At 35.2% G+C, this 14342-nt stretch overlaps 1 protein-coding gene across 1 annotated transcript; it reads left to right on the top strand.

Moving 5' to 3' along the window:
* Window positions 1–2671: 2671 nt before the first annotated feature.
* Window positions 2672–8878, top strand: LOC128246328 (uncharacterized). The gene is made up of 10 exons (XM_052964519.1): window positions 2672–2773; window positions 3332–3434; window positions 4052–4175; window positions 4616–4696; window positions 5191–5298; window positions 5670–5792; window positions 6376–6475; window positions 6655–6910; window positions 7666–7728; window positions 8661–8878. The coding sequence occupies exons 1-10, from the start codon at window positions 2672–2674 to the stop codon at window positions 8876–8878; spliced, it is 1278 nt and encodes a 425-aa protein (XP_052820479.1).
* The last annotated feature ends 5464 nt before the right edge of the window (window positions 8879–14342 follow it).

Genomic DNA, 14342 nt, shown 5'->3' with positions numbered 1-14342 from the left:
GCCACTGTGGTTAGGAAGATAGAAACAAAAAGATTCCTCTCAAAAACTCTGTCGGCACTATTAGACCTATAGTTATTAAGAGTTTTTTACGTCATCTTGGAATGGAACTAAATTGACACATATTTACAAATCCGGTGACCAACCTTTAAGACAGCAATCAAAATTCAAAGATTCAAAGGAAATAGACACCAGATGATATTACATGTACTAGTATTGCAAGAAAAAAAACGCCAAAAACGTACATTTAAGTTGATGTCTTTCTGTACACCACACTGAAGATGTACCACATCCCATTTATCTTTCGAGGTTTTTAACTATTTTTCCAATTCAAAAATAACTGGTTTGTCTACCTATTCAATTAAAAATAACGTTTGTCTATTTATTGACACTCATGGTGTGAATTCTCATGCGAAAATACATACAGCATGGACAGTGAGAGGGATCGGAAAACTGCTGCGAAAGAAGGTAGACACAGAGCCCGACAATTAAACCTCAGTGATGAAATTGAAAAGATTACCACTGCTATAGATGACAGATGGTTGGCCAAAACCCTTATTTGACAGGTAAGTGAGAGACGATTACGTTACTTGCTAGTTGCTCGAAAAAAGAAATATCCTATTTTAGACTGGGAAACTCGGCGTGTGAGACGACATGATAAATCTTGTAAAATTATTTATTATCGGCCAAATACTAACTGGTATTGGCAATTTTATGCTTGTTTTCAGGAAATACTGTATTTGCCGATTTTGGGACCATCTGGTGTCTAGTCCCTTTAATGAACTTGTGGAAAGAAAACTTAATGCATTAACTTTATAAATTTGAGCGATATTTAATTAGAATCACTGGGGCAGGTTGCGTTGTTTTGACACACCACGCCCCCGTCCGTTTTTTGTTTTTGTTTTTTTATCATTTTTTTATCAATTTTAAGTAAGAATATGATGTGGTAACTGTAACTTGTGAAAATTGGCAATTTTTTTTTTATTATCTTTGTAAAGGGTGACGACTTGACCCTGAATTTTTCATATATTTGCCGACATGTCCCTGTTTAAGAAGCCATAACTTTATTAAATCTTAACCAAACTCTACATTGTTGGCTTTCCCTTGTAGAGTTAGTGTCAATCTTTAAGAAAATGTACAGTTTTAACGAAAACAAATGCAATTTCAAACCCGAATTTCCTAAAACATGTTACTCGACGAACCAACTACCCGCTAATTTCACCGAAATTTTTCAGACTAAAATGCATTATCCCGCTATCAAGAGATATAACAATATATCTATCACAATACAGGTGAAATTGAAGTCAAATGTCGTCCCAAAGAGCCGTGCACGCAAAAAAACAACAATTTTCAAACTTTGTTTACAATAAATATATATGCCATCTAGTATGTGTATTCACGAACAAATTTACCCACGCAACGCAACTATATCATAGATGCAATTTCCGGTTGCGCAATGTCCATGTCGGCATATGCGTAAAGAAATAAACAATGATTGTAAATAGTGTGCACGGCTCTGTTGGACGATATTTGACTTCAATTTCACCTGTATCGTAATAGATATATTGTTTCTCTTGGGCATACGTGTTGAATTGATGATGCAATAGCGGGATAATGCATTTTAGTCTGGAAATTTTCGGTGAAATTAGCGGGTAGTTGGTTCGTCGAGAAAAAAAACAACGAAAAAAAGAAACGGACGGGGGCGTGGTGTGTCAAAACAACGCAACCTGCCCCTGTGATTAGAATTAAGTTTTCCTGGCATGCTTTGAATTTTATACAATTCATTTATAAATATCATAATTGGCTGTTTAACATAACACTTTACTTTTATCGAAAGTACTTTTAACGTGTATTATATTTGTTAGCCTTAGTTAACCTACATGAATAATCCAATAAGCGGATTAACATTTTGGCACTATATATTTCAATATTAAAACACAAAAGGATTTACCCTTAAAACACTTTTTAGATTGATTAATACGATCAAGACTTTAAGCATGGTAGCGATTTATTATGGCCTTTTGCATACAGTTTTGCCAAATGTTTTAACAACCGGATTAACCCTCATTTAAAGATGACCGATTGATATTAAACAGTAGGAAATTTAAATTGGTAAGTTACAATTCAATTTTAATTAACAAATAATAAAAGATATGATATTGTTTATTTATCATAATTGTCTACATGTTAAACACTCCAAATTATAGTGTAGTTGAGATTGTATTGACATTATTTTTTTAAATTCTTTAATCTAAAGATAAGTCGATTGTACATTGTTGTTTAAAATGTATCGATGGTAAACAGAATACCAACGTGACGAAATAGAGTGTTGATTTAGCACTCAATATAAACGACGTTATGACGTTTTTAACAAAATTGTTTGTATTATTGTTGTTGTTCTTCTTCTCCTTCTTTCAAAAATATTTAAATCATTCTTATCATAAAAAGTTGGTTCTAATAAAGATTGGTCTCATTTCCTTTTTGATTATGATACACACCAAAAATGCTATGCCTATCACTAGAAAGTAATAGTTAGTTGCACCATGTAATCAGAGTGTGGATTACAATGTGATAAATGGCGTCATAATTGCTACGTCGGAGGGCAATGTTTTGCATCGAATGAAGACTTTAAACAAAGACATCTTCACTATTTCTTCACCATTTTAAATGAAACATGGCACAGTCTATGCCGCGTACGGAGCCCCACAGTCTATGCCGCGTACGGAGCCCCACAGTCTATGCGGCGTACGGAGCCCCACCCCACAGTCTATGCCGAGTATGGAGCCCCGCCTTCGCTTTATAACAGGAGTTTGAATGGGTCATTAGTTTCCACAAACACTTCGACAAACCTGTTTCCGAAATTATGTTAAGACAGTGTGCCATCAGGCGGTGTTTTTGTGAAAAGGTTTGTCGAAGTGTTTTAAGAAACTAAACCCTCAATTAAACTCTGGTAAAAGCGTAAGCGGCGTAAACTGCGCCATGTTTCATTTATAATGTTGAATAGTCTTCATTTGAAGCGAAATATTGTCTTCTGACGTAGCATTTATGACGTAATTTATCACTTGGTGAACACACACTGAAAAAGCCTAGTCTCATTTCCTTTTTAATTATCATACACGACAAATAAAACGTAGTTGCATATCACTAGTAAGTATAAGTTAGTTTCACCATGTAAAATATAGCCAAAAGAAACGTTTATATAACTAAGACTATAAATGTATCCATTATTCAGTAACGATATTAGTCTAACATGTGATATTAGTCACTGTTATAACCGTTTAAAACGATCATACATATTTTACACAAGCATGTTTTAAAATGAACAATGTTTAAGGTATCCACTATTCGAGTTACAATGATAGTCCTACTTCCGGTGATGGCGTATCTGCTGGCAGGTGCGTGCGCAACGGCTCCGGCTGGTTGTACGGAAACTGCTGGTAAGCATCATTTCCTAGAATTCTATTGCTAAAGAATCGCATGTTTTCTAATTGTCTGTCATACAGTTAGTTAGCGTATTCAATTCGGGGGTTCTTAAGTAGAACTGTAAACTACATGTAAATCAGTTGTTGAGTTCTTAAATTTGTTGTAGCCACGTTGTTAACCTAGTCCGTTGTTATTTATTTGTTCATTGATTTGTCAAGGATGGTATAAGTTATTAAAACTATATAGCTTCTCACTTTCAAAATATGATCGATTTAGTATGCGAGTGGCTGGTACCTTAGCGACCAATCCTTTGTTTACTAAAATATTACTTCTTACTACATGACAACGTTTGTCAATGGTTCAAATCTCAGTCCGGACAAATGCCAATTTGAAAGAAGACCATTATTTGGAACAAGTGGGCTTCCATGGACTCTCAAGAAATAACATTTCTCGCCTGACATCGTTCCAACGAGTGCAACTCCGACATCTCGCATTTCGCGGTTTTACGCAAATGCGGTTGTCCGTGTCTCTGCCTTCCTTGTTACGAGTCTCAAAGTATGTTGCGTTCCAACATCGACACTGCGATGTTCCAATGAACGATATTGTTACATTTATTTATTTCATTCTACAGGTTTATACGAGTGTGATTTTGCAACAGTTTCTATGCCAATGTCCGCCTCGTCGTTCAGCAATCCCTCACCTCAGAGAATAAGAATCGTCGACATCAATGCTGATTTCAGCACCTCCATGTTCAAGTAAGCAGGTTTTGAACTGTGTAGATAGCTAGGTATATCTATTATGCTATCTGTCGTCACTCGATTGAATTTTGGCTGTGATTTTGTAGGTGCAGTGCTTTATTTTCCCATGTTCTTGTTCTTTGTATTTTTTAAATGAATGCTACTCTTGTTTTGTCTGTTTTTGATATATGCGAGACTGTACTTTGTTTGACAGGGCACTTTGGAATAAATGTTTCACTATTGGGCTTATGAGCATTTGTACGTGTTTATACTTAGATTAGCAGAAAACCTCGTTCTTGTTATCTATTCATTTTCAAAGTCGATTTAAAAAAGGACTGAAAAGTCAAATTCCTAATATTGTTTTTGGTATTGTATGTATTATTGATAAGTGACTGCCAGAAGTTACTGGATGCATTCTTACGTCAAATCTATGTAGTGTTCTTCTTGATCACACACAGTGCTGATTTCCTGACTGTAGAGAGCGGGGCCAGCTTCGAAGCGAATTTTCCAGCCACTCTAGAACTGAAATGTTCACCTGCGTAAGTTTCAATGGCAAGATTTATGACAAAAGGGCATAATTACATAGAAGAAATTTGTTAAATTTAGGTGTAAGAATAGAATTTCAAAGAAAGCAATATTTCCATGATTTGACTAGCCACGTGTAAAATTAAATTTTCGGTGATCAATTCTGAAATAAATTTCGATCTAACACTGAAATTCGACCAATTTTTTTATTCTAAAAATTACCAAAGTTACGAATAAGTTTAATTGGCTTTTATTGAAAAATAGCGTGTTATGTACAAGTCACTTTATACATGTAAAACAATACTTATTGAACGCTTCGTTACCGTTGCATAACAATACAGAATACAAAGTATATAAAAGAAGAGAAGATAAGATATTTTCACTACAGTGACCTTAGAAACCTTATTCCAATATCAATCATGTGATCTGCCAAGTTGTTATCTACTGTCACCTTCCGTTGCCCCTTATTTCAACGATAATTTGTAAGCTTTGTTTTCTCCAATATCAGAATGTCGAGTACCTTCGACATATCCAGTGGATCCCTCGCCAACATGGGCTACATTTATGACCTGAAAATCATCAACTGTGATCTGGGACTTGGCGCAAACGCTCTCAGGTAACGGTCGCAATTACAGAATATTCCATTGAGAAAGACATAAAACATTTGGTAACGTATAAGTAACAGCTTGGAGACTTATGCCTTTAACTATAAAGATTCATTATATAGTATAAACTCATAAAAAATCTGCAAGTATTGTATTGTGCCAAGTAACGCTGTGTCCGTATTCTGCCTAGTGAACAGCCGTATATCACATCGATGATGCTATGGCATAAGAAGCTCACTTTAACTTCTCGTTTACACAATTAATTGGACGGAAAGAACAATGGAACGCATGCCCTTTTATATTTGGTAATGAATAACATGCATATTAACAATTTGGACAACACTTGAAATATAAAAAAACTACAATACTTGATATATTTCAGTGGTTTGGGGACCTTGGACCGCCTGATTATCGAGAACGGGACGATACAGTCTATTGATGCTACAGCATTCACTGATGTCACCATTGAAAAACCGGCAAACCTGACTCACGATTTCTACGTTAAGTATGTGGTTTAAAACGTTTTGTATAATGTGCTCAAGGAAATGCACAATGATCGTCTGAATTAAATACTATAAGGTTATTAATTACGTGATTTCATATTGGCCCACTTATTTGTTCGAGTTGAGCTGTATTGACCTTTGCCCGAAGGCTGTCTTTTAAAATAATTTACAGCATTCTCATATCAGGGCGAGTTTCGCCAGCCAATGAAAATGGTCCGTTCCTCTAATCTCGTATTTGGCGAGTTAAGTAGCCAATCAAAAAGGTGGAAACTCGTATTGGCCGGCTTTGGTCGATAATGGGCATATATTGTTGTCAGTTTTAGTACTACGATTGTCCCGATATTATTCAAACACGTGGAGGTTGATTAATAATACATGTTACATGTGTCAAGAAAACTAGAGAAAATAATGCATAGGGATGTTACTTCTTAGTGTAAATCTATCATTTATTTGTAAAAACACAGTTTTATAAAGACAGCATAAGTTAACTATGGTACACATATATGAAATGAACTTATCCAGGTCGCTATAGTATAATGCATTCAAATGATGAATTTCAATTATCCGTACTTGTATCGTCGCTAGGACCGGAGAGTTGGTGATCAGAGACTCCAAGGTGGCTTCTGGCGCCCTGCCAGACACACTGCTCTCGGGACAGTCCGGGATTGTTTCTCTTACACTCGAGGTAAGAGCAAGATGCATTTAACTGAACCGGTGGATAACGATTGTGAAATTTTATCAACGTCCCCTGTACAAAGGCAACACGTATATTGAAAATGAATCATTCGGCTTTAAATCCTAGTTTCATATTGTTTACGATAGCTATGGACTTGCTTTCAGTCATACATCGGGTTTCCTTTTCAGGGTCTAGAAGTGAGCAGTATCTCTTCCTCCATGTTCAGTGACAGCACCAAACTACGGTTCCTGTCGCTAGGGCACAATGCCCTTACAGAGCTTCCTTCCGGTCTGCTTGATGGACTCGATAGCTTGGCGGAACTTCACCTTTACAGCACAGAACTCGACTGTAGCTGCGAACAGCTCTGGATGTATTCAGAATCCATAATAACCCGGATGAAGATATTTGGTGACGTCATTTGCCAATCGCCAGCTGCTTATTTGGGTATGTTTTTTTTTTTAAATTCGGAGAAATGTGTAATTTCAATATCATTTATTATTTTAACTGAACAAAATAACTTCAAAGACGTTTGGTTTGAATCAGTTTATAGTTATTTCTTAGTTAGTTTATCCAAGCAGCTGTTTTATATAGTGAAAGGAGATTCGTGTTTCATTCATCAACATGTATCTAATTTATATTAGGTTGGAAGGCCAGATACAAATATATTCAATATCTGTTTGAAATTGTAAATAAATCATTTAAAATGAATACAATCATACACGTTAAGGTAAGCCATCCATCATTAATATAAAAATATGCTACCGGTAAAACTTCATTTTAAACTTACTAATTGTTAAGTTTAATTATTTTACCAAGATAAACTTTTGATATTGGTATAAATGTTCTTCAAGAAAAAATATATTGCTATATCATTACTGTTTGATTACCTCCTTTATGTCATACCAATATAGTAGCGTCATAAAATCTACACTGATTGCCCGTTTTGACAACTTTTTATTTATTTTTTTGTCTCAGAAAAAAAATAAAAGTGGTCAAAACGGTCCATCTGTGAGAGTGCAACTTTAAGGTGTAAATTAAAATGTAACCATGCAAAATTAATATAATAGTATATTAAAATATATCAAACATAGAAAGGTAGTTGTTAAAATATAAGATACACTACCACTTCGTTGCATCCTAACCATGTATGACTTACCTTAATATGTCATTCATGATTATGTATGTGTGTCCTGTTGCAGACAAGAAGGCCGTGGTTTACTACTACACCGAGTGTGTTGCCGAGGTAGAAACATGCACTGGGGGTGAGTTCAACCTTTTATGTTCATTCCACAAACTTCCTCATGTCTAGTTATGATTAGTCATGTCTTCCTCATGTCTGGTAATCAACATTATAATAAAACACATCGATAAGAAATACGCTCTGTGATTAGCAATGCCACTTTTCGCATTATAACATTGAGGTAATTTTAAGCTTTAAATTTGAGAAACAGTGTTTTTCTTAAAAAAAGATGTGTTTGAAAACACATTTGTCCACGAACTTTACGGATAACCCTCGTACATTCGTTTACCTCTTTCATATGCGAAAGTAAATCATATCAATTGCATACATATTCCGATAAACGCAATATCTATCTATCTATAACGCAATATCTTCGGAATGTCTGATATTTTGAAAAGAACGTTTGTGATTGGTCGAATGGTGTTCCATTGCGGTAGAATGGATACGATGTCGATGTATATAGATGTATATATTTTTATATATATGGAAATTTATACGCATATATTTATATAGAAAGGGGGATTTATTGTATTCTCTAACTTTGCAGAACCGATTATCTGGTTTGCTCATACAATTTAAGCAGATCGAAAAAAAATATTTCTTAGTTAAGATAAGATGATTTGTGTTCTAGAACATGTACTATTTAACTTGTAATAACTTCACTTATGTGGTTTTCTTTGAGTAAGAGTGAAAATATACGAGCATGCGCTTTAAATAACAATTTTCATCTATATTATTTTATTTGTACCTATTATTGACAACTTGCAATAGGTAATTACTGGATAAAAGTGTTAGTTTACTTATTGAATAAACCAAATTGCTCATTTATTACATAAACCAGTTCATTTCAAAGATACTCAGATATAATTTGAAGTTTTTAATATATGTTTTGTTTTATCCATTGCAGACATGTTTTGTTTTCATTCCAGGCATGTTTTGTTTTATCCATTCCAGGGATCACGTTGCTAGGCGCTTGTATCACGTGGATGGAGATAGGCCTGTCAAGCATGTGTTTTATCGCGTTTGTTCTCGCGATGGTCGTGTTTATTCTCGTCCTAGTTACCAAGAAGAAGCTGGTGGGCGCGGGAGGTGCAGGTGGAAAGAATAAAACCTCCGTAACAGCAAGCGTCACCAACAAGAAAAAGCCGGGACGGAAGCAGGGATGGAATTAAACAATGATACTATAATACTTGCTACTCTGATGGTATTAAAACACAATACGTTTATATGGTCCGTGTTTAAAGGCGCATTATCGCCTTTAACGAGTTTATGTTATCATATTTAGTAAAACAAATAGAAAATGAGGATAGATTTAGGCCGTTAAAAAGCATCACATTACCCAACTATCTCATAGCAAGTGCTGACAAAAAGCCAACGTTGTTTTAAACTAATTCCTAAGAATCTACAACAGTGTTCAAGACAAAATGAACAAAACGACAAACATTCAAATGGTGACAATTTTCCTTCAATGTTGAAAATTCTTAGTTTTTTCAAGCTGTACTCTCACAGATTGAACGTTTTGAGAACTTTTTTTTATTTTTTGTCTTGGAACGAGCCAATGTTTCCAAAATCCATGGAAAACCTTTGTATAGGACTGCTGACAAAAATAAGATCGCAGATTTTTAAATCTAAGTTAAAAAATGATATGTATTCATTTTTCTTAAACCATAAGTAACGGTTTAAGCCATGAAACATTAATTTTCGAACGGAAATATGAAAATCTACGATCTGATTTTTGTCAGTAATCTTAAATTATTGGTGTGCAGAAACTTATGGAAAAAATTGCTCTTTCCAAGACAAAAAATAAAAAAGTTGTAAAAATGGTATATCTGTGAGAGTGCAGCTTTAATATCTCAATATCTTCCATTAAACCGTCTCAAAGTAATGTGTACATGGTGTTATGGGTAGGGTCCGTTTACCCGTAGTTTTATTGCATTTTATTTATTTTTGCTTATTACATCGATTTTATTATCGAAACTACATACTTGAGCTTTATTTAAATATTCATTTCTTTTAGCATGCAATTTAAAAAATACATAGTTGATAGCTATTATACAAAAGAGTTTCATGACTTACCGAAACAAAAACTGAAGGACTTCGGACAGTTCGAGAAATTGGGGCATCACACATGAACTTTGCAAGAATATTGCTACGTTATTTAGACATAGACGTGAATGTTTTGTGACATGAAATTGTGATGACGAATTTAATACTAATTTGACAGTTTTAACGAATGACCACATCATAAATCACACTGATTTGTTATATCCAGATTTGATAATAAAAGTAACGTTAATGAAGCGAATGTGTTTCTCGTATTTGCATCCAAACAGTATATTGCACATTATCTTCTCAACATTTAATCAACTATTTTGAATGGCAATTTAAAATTAAACCAGTGGCCGCAATCAAAAACAACTAGTCCAGTAGTCGAAAAATAATACCAGCAAAACCCTGTTTAGGTAACGACAATGAACTAAAGGCACAGCCATATACATCGCTCAAACACAAATAAAAAACATCACAATCAAACCTATCACGCACCAAAATGGCTTGACTGATAACTGCAGGATTACGGGATTACCGACTTTGCTTAAACTTATCTATTTTACTTCGATTGTGAAACAAGTTATTACACCATTATATTTCTTACTCTCGTTGGCACGATGTTGCGCGAAAGTGTGGTCCTGTTTTGTAGGTAAAACCTGAGATCCTGGAGAAAACTCACTTGTCCGGCTTGTTGACCACAAACCAAACTCACATATGCGCCTGGGCCAGGACTTGAACCCGGATCGTTGAGGTTAGAGGCGAGTGCGCTTACCACTGCGCTAACCGGATAAATGTTACCGACTTGGAACGGTCGGTGATACACGAGTTCACATGTTTTAGGTACACATTTTAATATCGCATACTTAATTAATAATTTGTTACCTAAATGATGAACAGTGCTTCTGATCATTGTAACAAGCCATTTAATTACAATAATAACATTTTATCTAAGGAAATAAAATCACAGTGATTACATTTATTTGATGACATTTGTCTGTCCATAGGCAGTCGTGAGAGTGGTTTGCCTTAAGTAATAAATGAAGTGTTTAGGCACAGAGCTTGTTTTCTTAATGTTTATCGTCTAAGAATATTTTAGGAGGGAAGTGATTTTCTACTATATGGCGTTCTTTGTTTTAATTTAGTCGAAATTTAAGATTTGTAAATGCGACCCCTGATGTCTGTCTGTTAACGTCATCTAAGACCAGACCAAATTAATGAGACATATAATTATACTCCAAACTTAAATCTAAATGATGTAATGAGCACGTAATGTCACTACAGATAACGAGCTGTAATGTCTTTGAAATGTGACCAAAGATAACTGAAAACCTCATTAGTTCAAATAACATTCAAAATTAATCTCGTTGTGTCAAATTAACTTGAAAAAAAAAATTGCTTGACACAAATTATGATCATAAAGATAATATTGTAAACAACGTAATTCCTTATGAACTTCTGTATGTACTTGACTCTAGAACTCCTTCTGAAGATGAACAAGAATCACTAGTATAACTTCATTCAGACGGGCAAAGCACACTCAAGTAATGCACTCAGTCGATTTCTCAGCAACATGTATACATGTTTGTCTTCAACAGCAACATATTTTACGTTTAAATTGTAGGGCGAAATTACGTCAATGTCAAGTCTTATGACATACTAAAAAGCTGTATCATTCTTTTCTTCACGGACGAACGATTTATTAGGAATTAGAAATGTAAATTACTGATATCGGGATTTCTGGCCAACTCTGTTTGAATGTGAAGCGTCTCTCCGGTGATGCCATTGAACGTCAGTAAACCAATCCTAGGAAAGCCGTTGTTTTAATGAAACAGTGGAGATTATCACGTCAATTTATGTCCAAAAAGGTTTCGCTTCCGAGAATTTCCTTCAAAAGACATTACAACTGTTAAGTCGCCCAGTTTTTCTCATAATATGCGTTGAAAAGATACTCATTTTACTGCTTTAAGCGTATGTACAAAAAGGTGATTGGTTATATATGAACATAATTATCCGCACTCTTTCTTACACTTAAGGGTATACTTCTATTTATTACTATGCTCCAGAACTCCGGTTTATATCATATACATTTCTTAACCTGTAAGTATAACACTCGTAAAATACATTGGCGATATTATGGAGGACATCGTATCACGTCTCGTGGCGGTGTCTTAACGCGTATTTGTTGTTTGTTTCATTACCGGAGTTAAATTAGGTGATTAGTTTCATCAAACTCTTCGACAAACCTGTTTCACAAATAATGTTTTGACAGTGCTCCGTAACTCGATTCTGAATAGTTCGTTTAAACCAAACTATCTCTGTAAAATAGTAAAATTTCGACACAGTGTCGACACTGGATAACTATTTTTCCGTGAAACACACATCATGGAATGCCGGTTTATACTGAGATATTTAAAATGATTCCACCAAAGAACCACTGTATTGTGTAACCACCCAATATGGCAATGCGAGACAAGTATATTCCATGTCTGCTAGCTATATGTCAAATGGCGCTACAATTATGGTAGCGGTGCCATTAACCAAGAAGTGGAAAGCTTTCTGACTCCGGTGATTGTCCCCGAAGTAACATTTCATTTAGACGTCTGACAATTTGACCTAACTAGCACGATATTTCTCTCAAATGTCACATATCCTGTTACTGCTAATGTTGTTTAAATGACATAACATAAATAATTTATGTAGCCTTTTATCCGTCTAAGGGAACCATCAACGGAGGCGTAGACCGACCGCTCCTGACACTGACTATAAGAGAGTATTTTATCATTCCCTTTGCGCAATTTTCTTTAATTCGCTGTTTAACTTATTATCAACGCTGTAGATATTCGCCCTCGTCCCTTAAAAGAAAACATATACATACTTATCCTGTATACATGGATATAAGCCGACAACAAAAATGAAATAAATATCTCACTCTTTGACAGAAACTAAATATACGTCCTTGAAATCACTTGTTATCGTGAAAAGATATTAATTTTGATTGCAATAGGTAAAATAAGTCAGAAAAAGAGAACATTGTTGTTTGTTTAAACCACAATTATTATTTACGAAAACTTAATATATATTTCATTTCAGTGTATTGGAACATATAATAACTTTAGTCTCTTAACAATAAGATAGTATCTAAATTAACTTCAGTTGGTTTAGTTTTTGTCTCTCCACCGAATTTTGCGGGTTTTTTTTCAGCAAAAATGACTCTAATTTTCTTTATAAAAGCATATATGCGCATTTGTGCTTAAAAGGTGCATATTGTTAGGATTAATCCACCCTTGTGATCTCCCTTCTTTTCCCGGCGTAACATCTTGGTATGCAAATTATGTTAATTGATATTCATACTGGCTCCTTCATTTTTTAACATCAAATGTTTGTTTTATTTGGTTTGCTTTAAATGAACTTGAATGGAAGGTAAGAACAGGGGTGAGAGTTGTGTAGGGGTGTTGGAGGCCGCCTCTCACTCAAGAGATTGTGGGTTCTATACCCATCAGGGGTAACTTCTCATGTCTTGACGAAATAAAAACATAGTGCTGGTTTCTGCTGTCTTTACTATCCACCTAAACAAGATAACAAAAGATACACCAATGCCAACTTTCTTGCTGGGAAATTTTATTATTGCATACCGGACGTGTGTTTCCGGTCATGTGACCAGTGCTGGAAAAACCCATCTTACATACCCCATGTAAGATGAGTCACGCGCTGTGATGATGACGGCACTGTCGGACTACTTTTAAATTTTGAGAAATACTTTTATTTTCGCGTGAAAAATGAAAACAAAACGTCATATTAAAGATGTTGCTTTTTTATTATTTCAATACAAACAATTTTTTGGCAACATGACTTATTCCGCTTCTTTTAACGTAAAATGTTAATAAAATGCTAATAATAAGCAATGTGAAATCGAGTTTTCTCCCCTACTTCCGGTAGCGTTCATCAATAAAATCAGCAATAAAATTCTTATCAAATCAACAATGGCAAACTTAAAACAATTTAAGATCGGCGATACAGTACAAATTGGTAATAAAGGTTAAAAGGGAAAAATCATAGATATTGTCAAACCCCTAGGAACATATTCAATGTACAAAGTGCACACATTTTTGACAGGTGACATAACACTTGCAGTCAGACATGAACTGATCAAAGGCATGCCAGACTTCCGGAATTTGTTTGATTGTTGTAACTCTCATTGGGGATTTTTTTGATGATGCCATGCCCAAAACAGGCATGAATACGGCCAGTCAATCTTGCAACAATCATTCTCTAACATGTACAGACATGCCTCTTTTTATTGCAAGCAAAATCCCGAGTGAGACACGTGTCCCCACCACTACAACAATAACATCTTTGTCCGTCTCCTTGACCTAGTGGTTAAGCGTCCGCCTACGTAGCGGGAGGTCGTGGGTTCGATCCCTGGCCGCGTCATACCAAAAGACGTTAAAAATTGGTACAAGTAGCTCCCTTACCTGGCGCTCGGCATTTAAAGGGTAGTGCTTGGAAAAGTGGTGTGCTCAGTACTGGTTTAAACCAGGAAAGTTGTACCCCGTGTATCGGTGCTTTACACCGAGCACGTAAAAGAAC

This window comes from Mya arenaria, chromosome 9, assembly GCF_026914265.1.
Source record: "Mya arenaria isolate MELC-2E11 chromosome 9, ASM2691426v1".
In the NCBI taxonomy this organism is placed as follows: Eukaryota; Metazoa; Mollusca; class Bivalvia; order Myida; family Myidae; genus Mya; species Mya arenaria.
The sequence above is the reverse complement of the archived record's forward strand: the minus strand, read 5'-3'. Positions and strand labels throughout refer to the sequence as shown.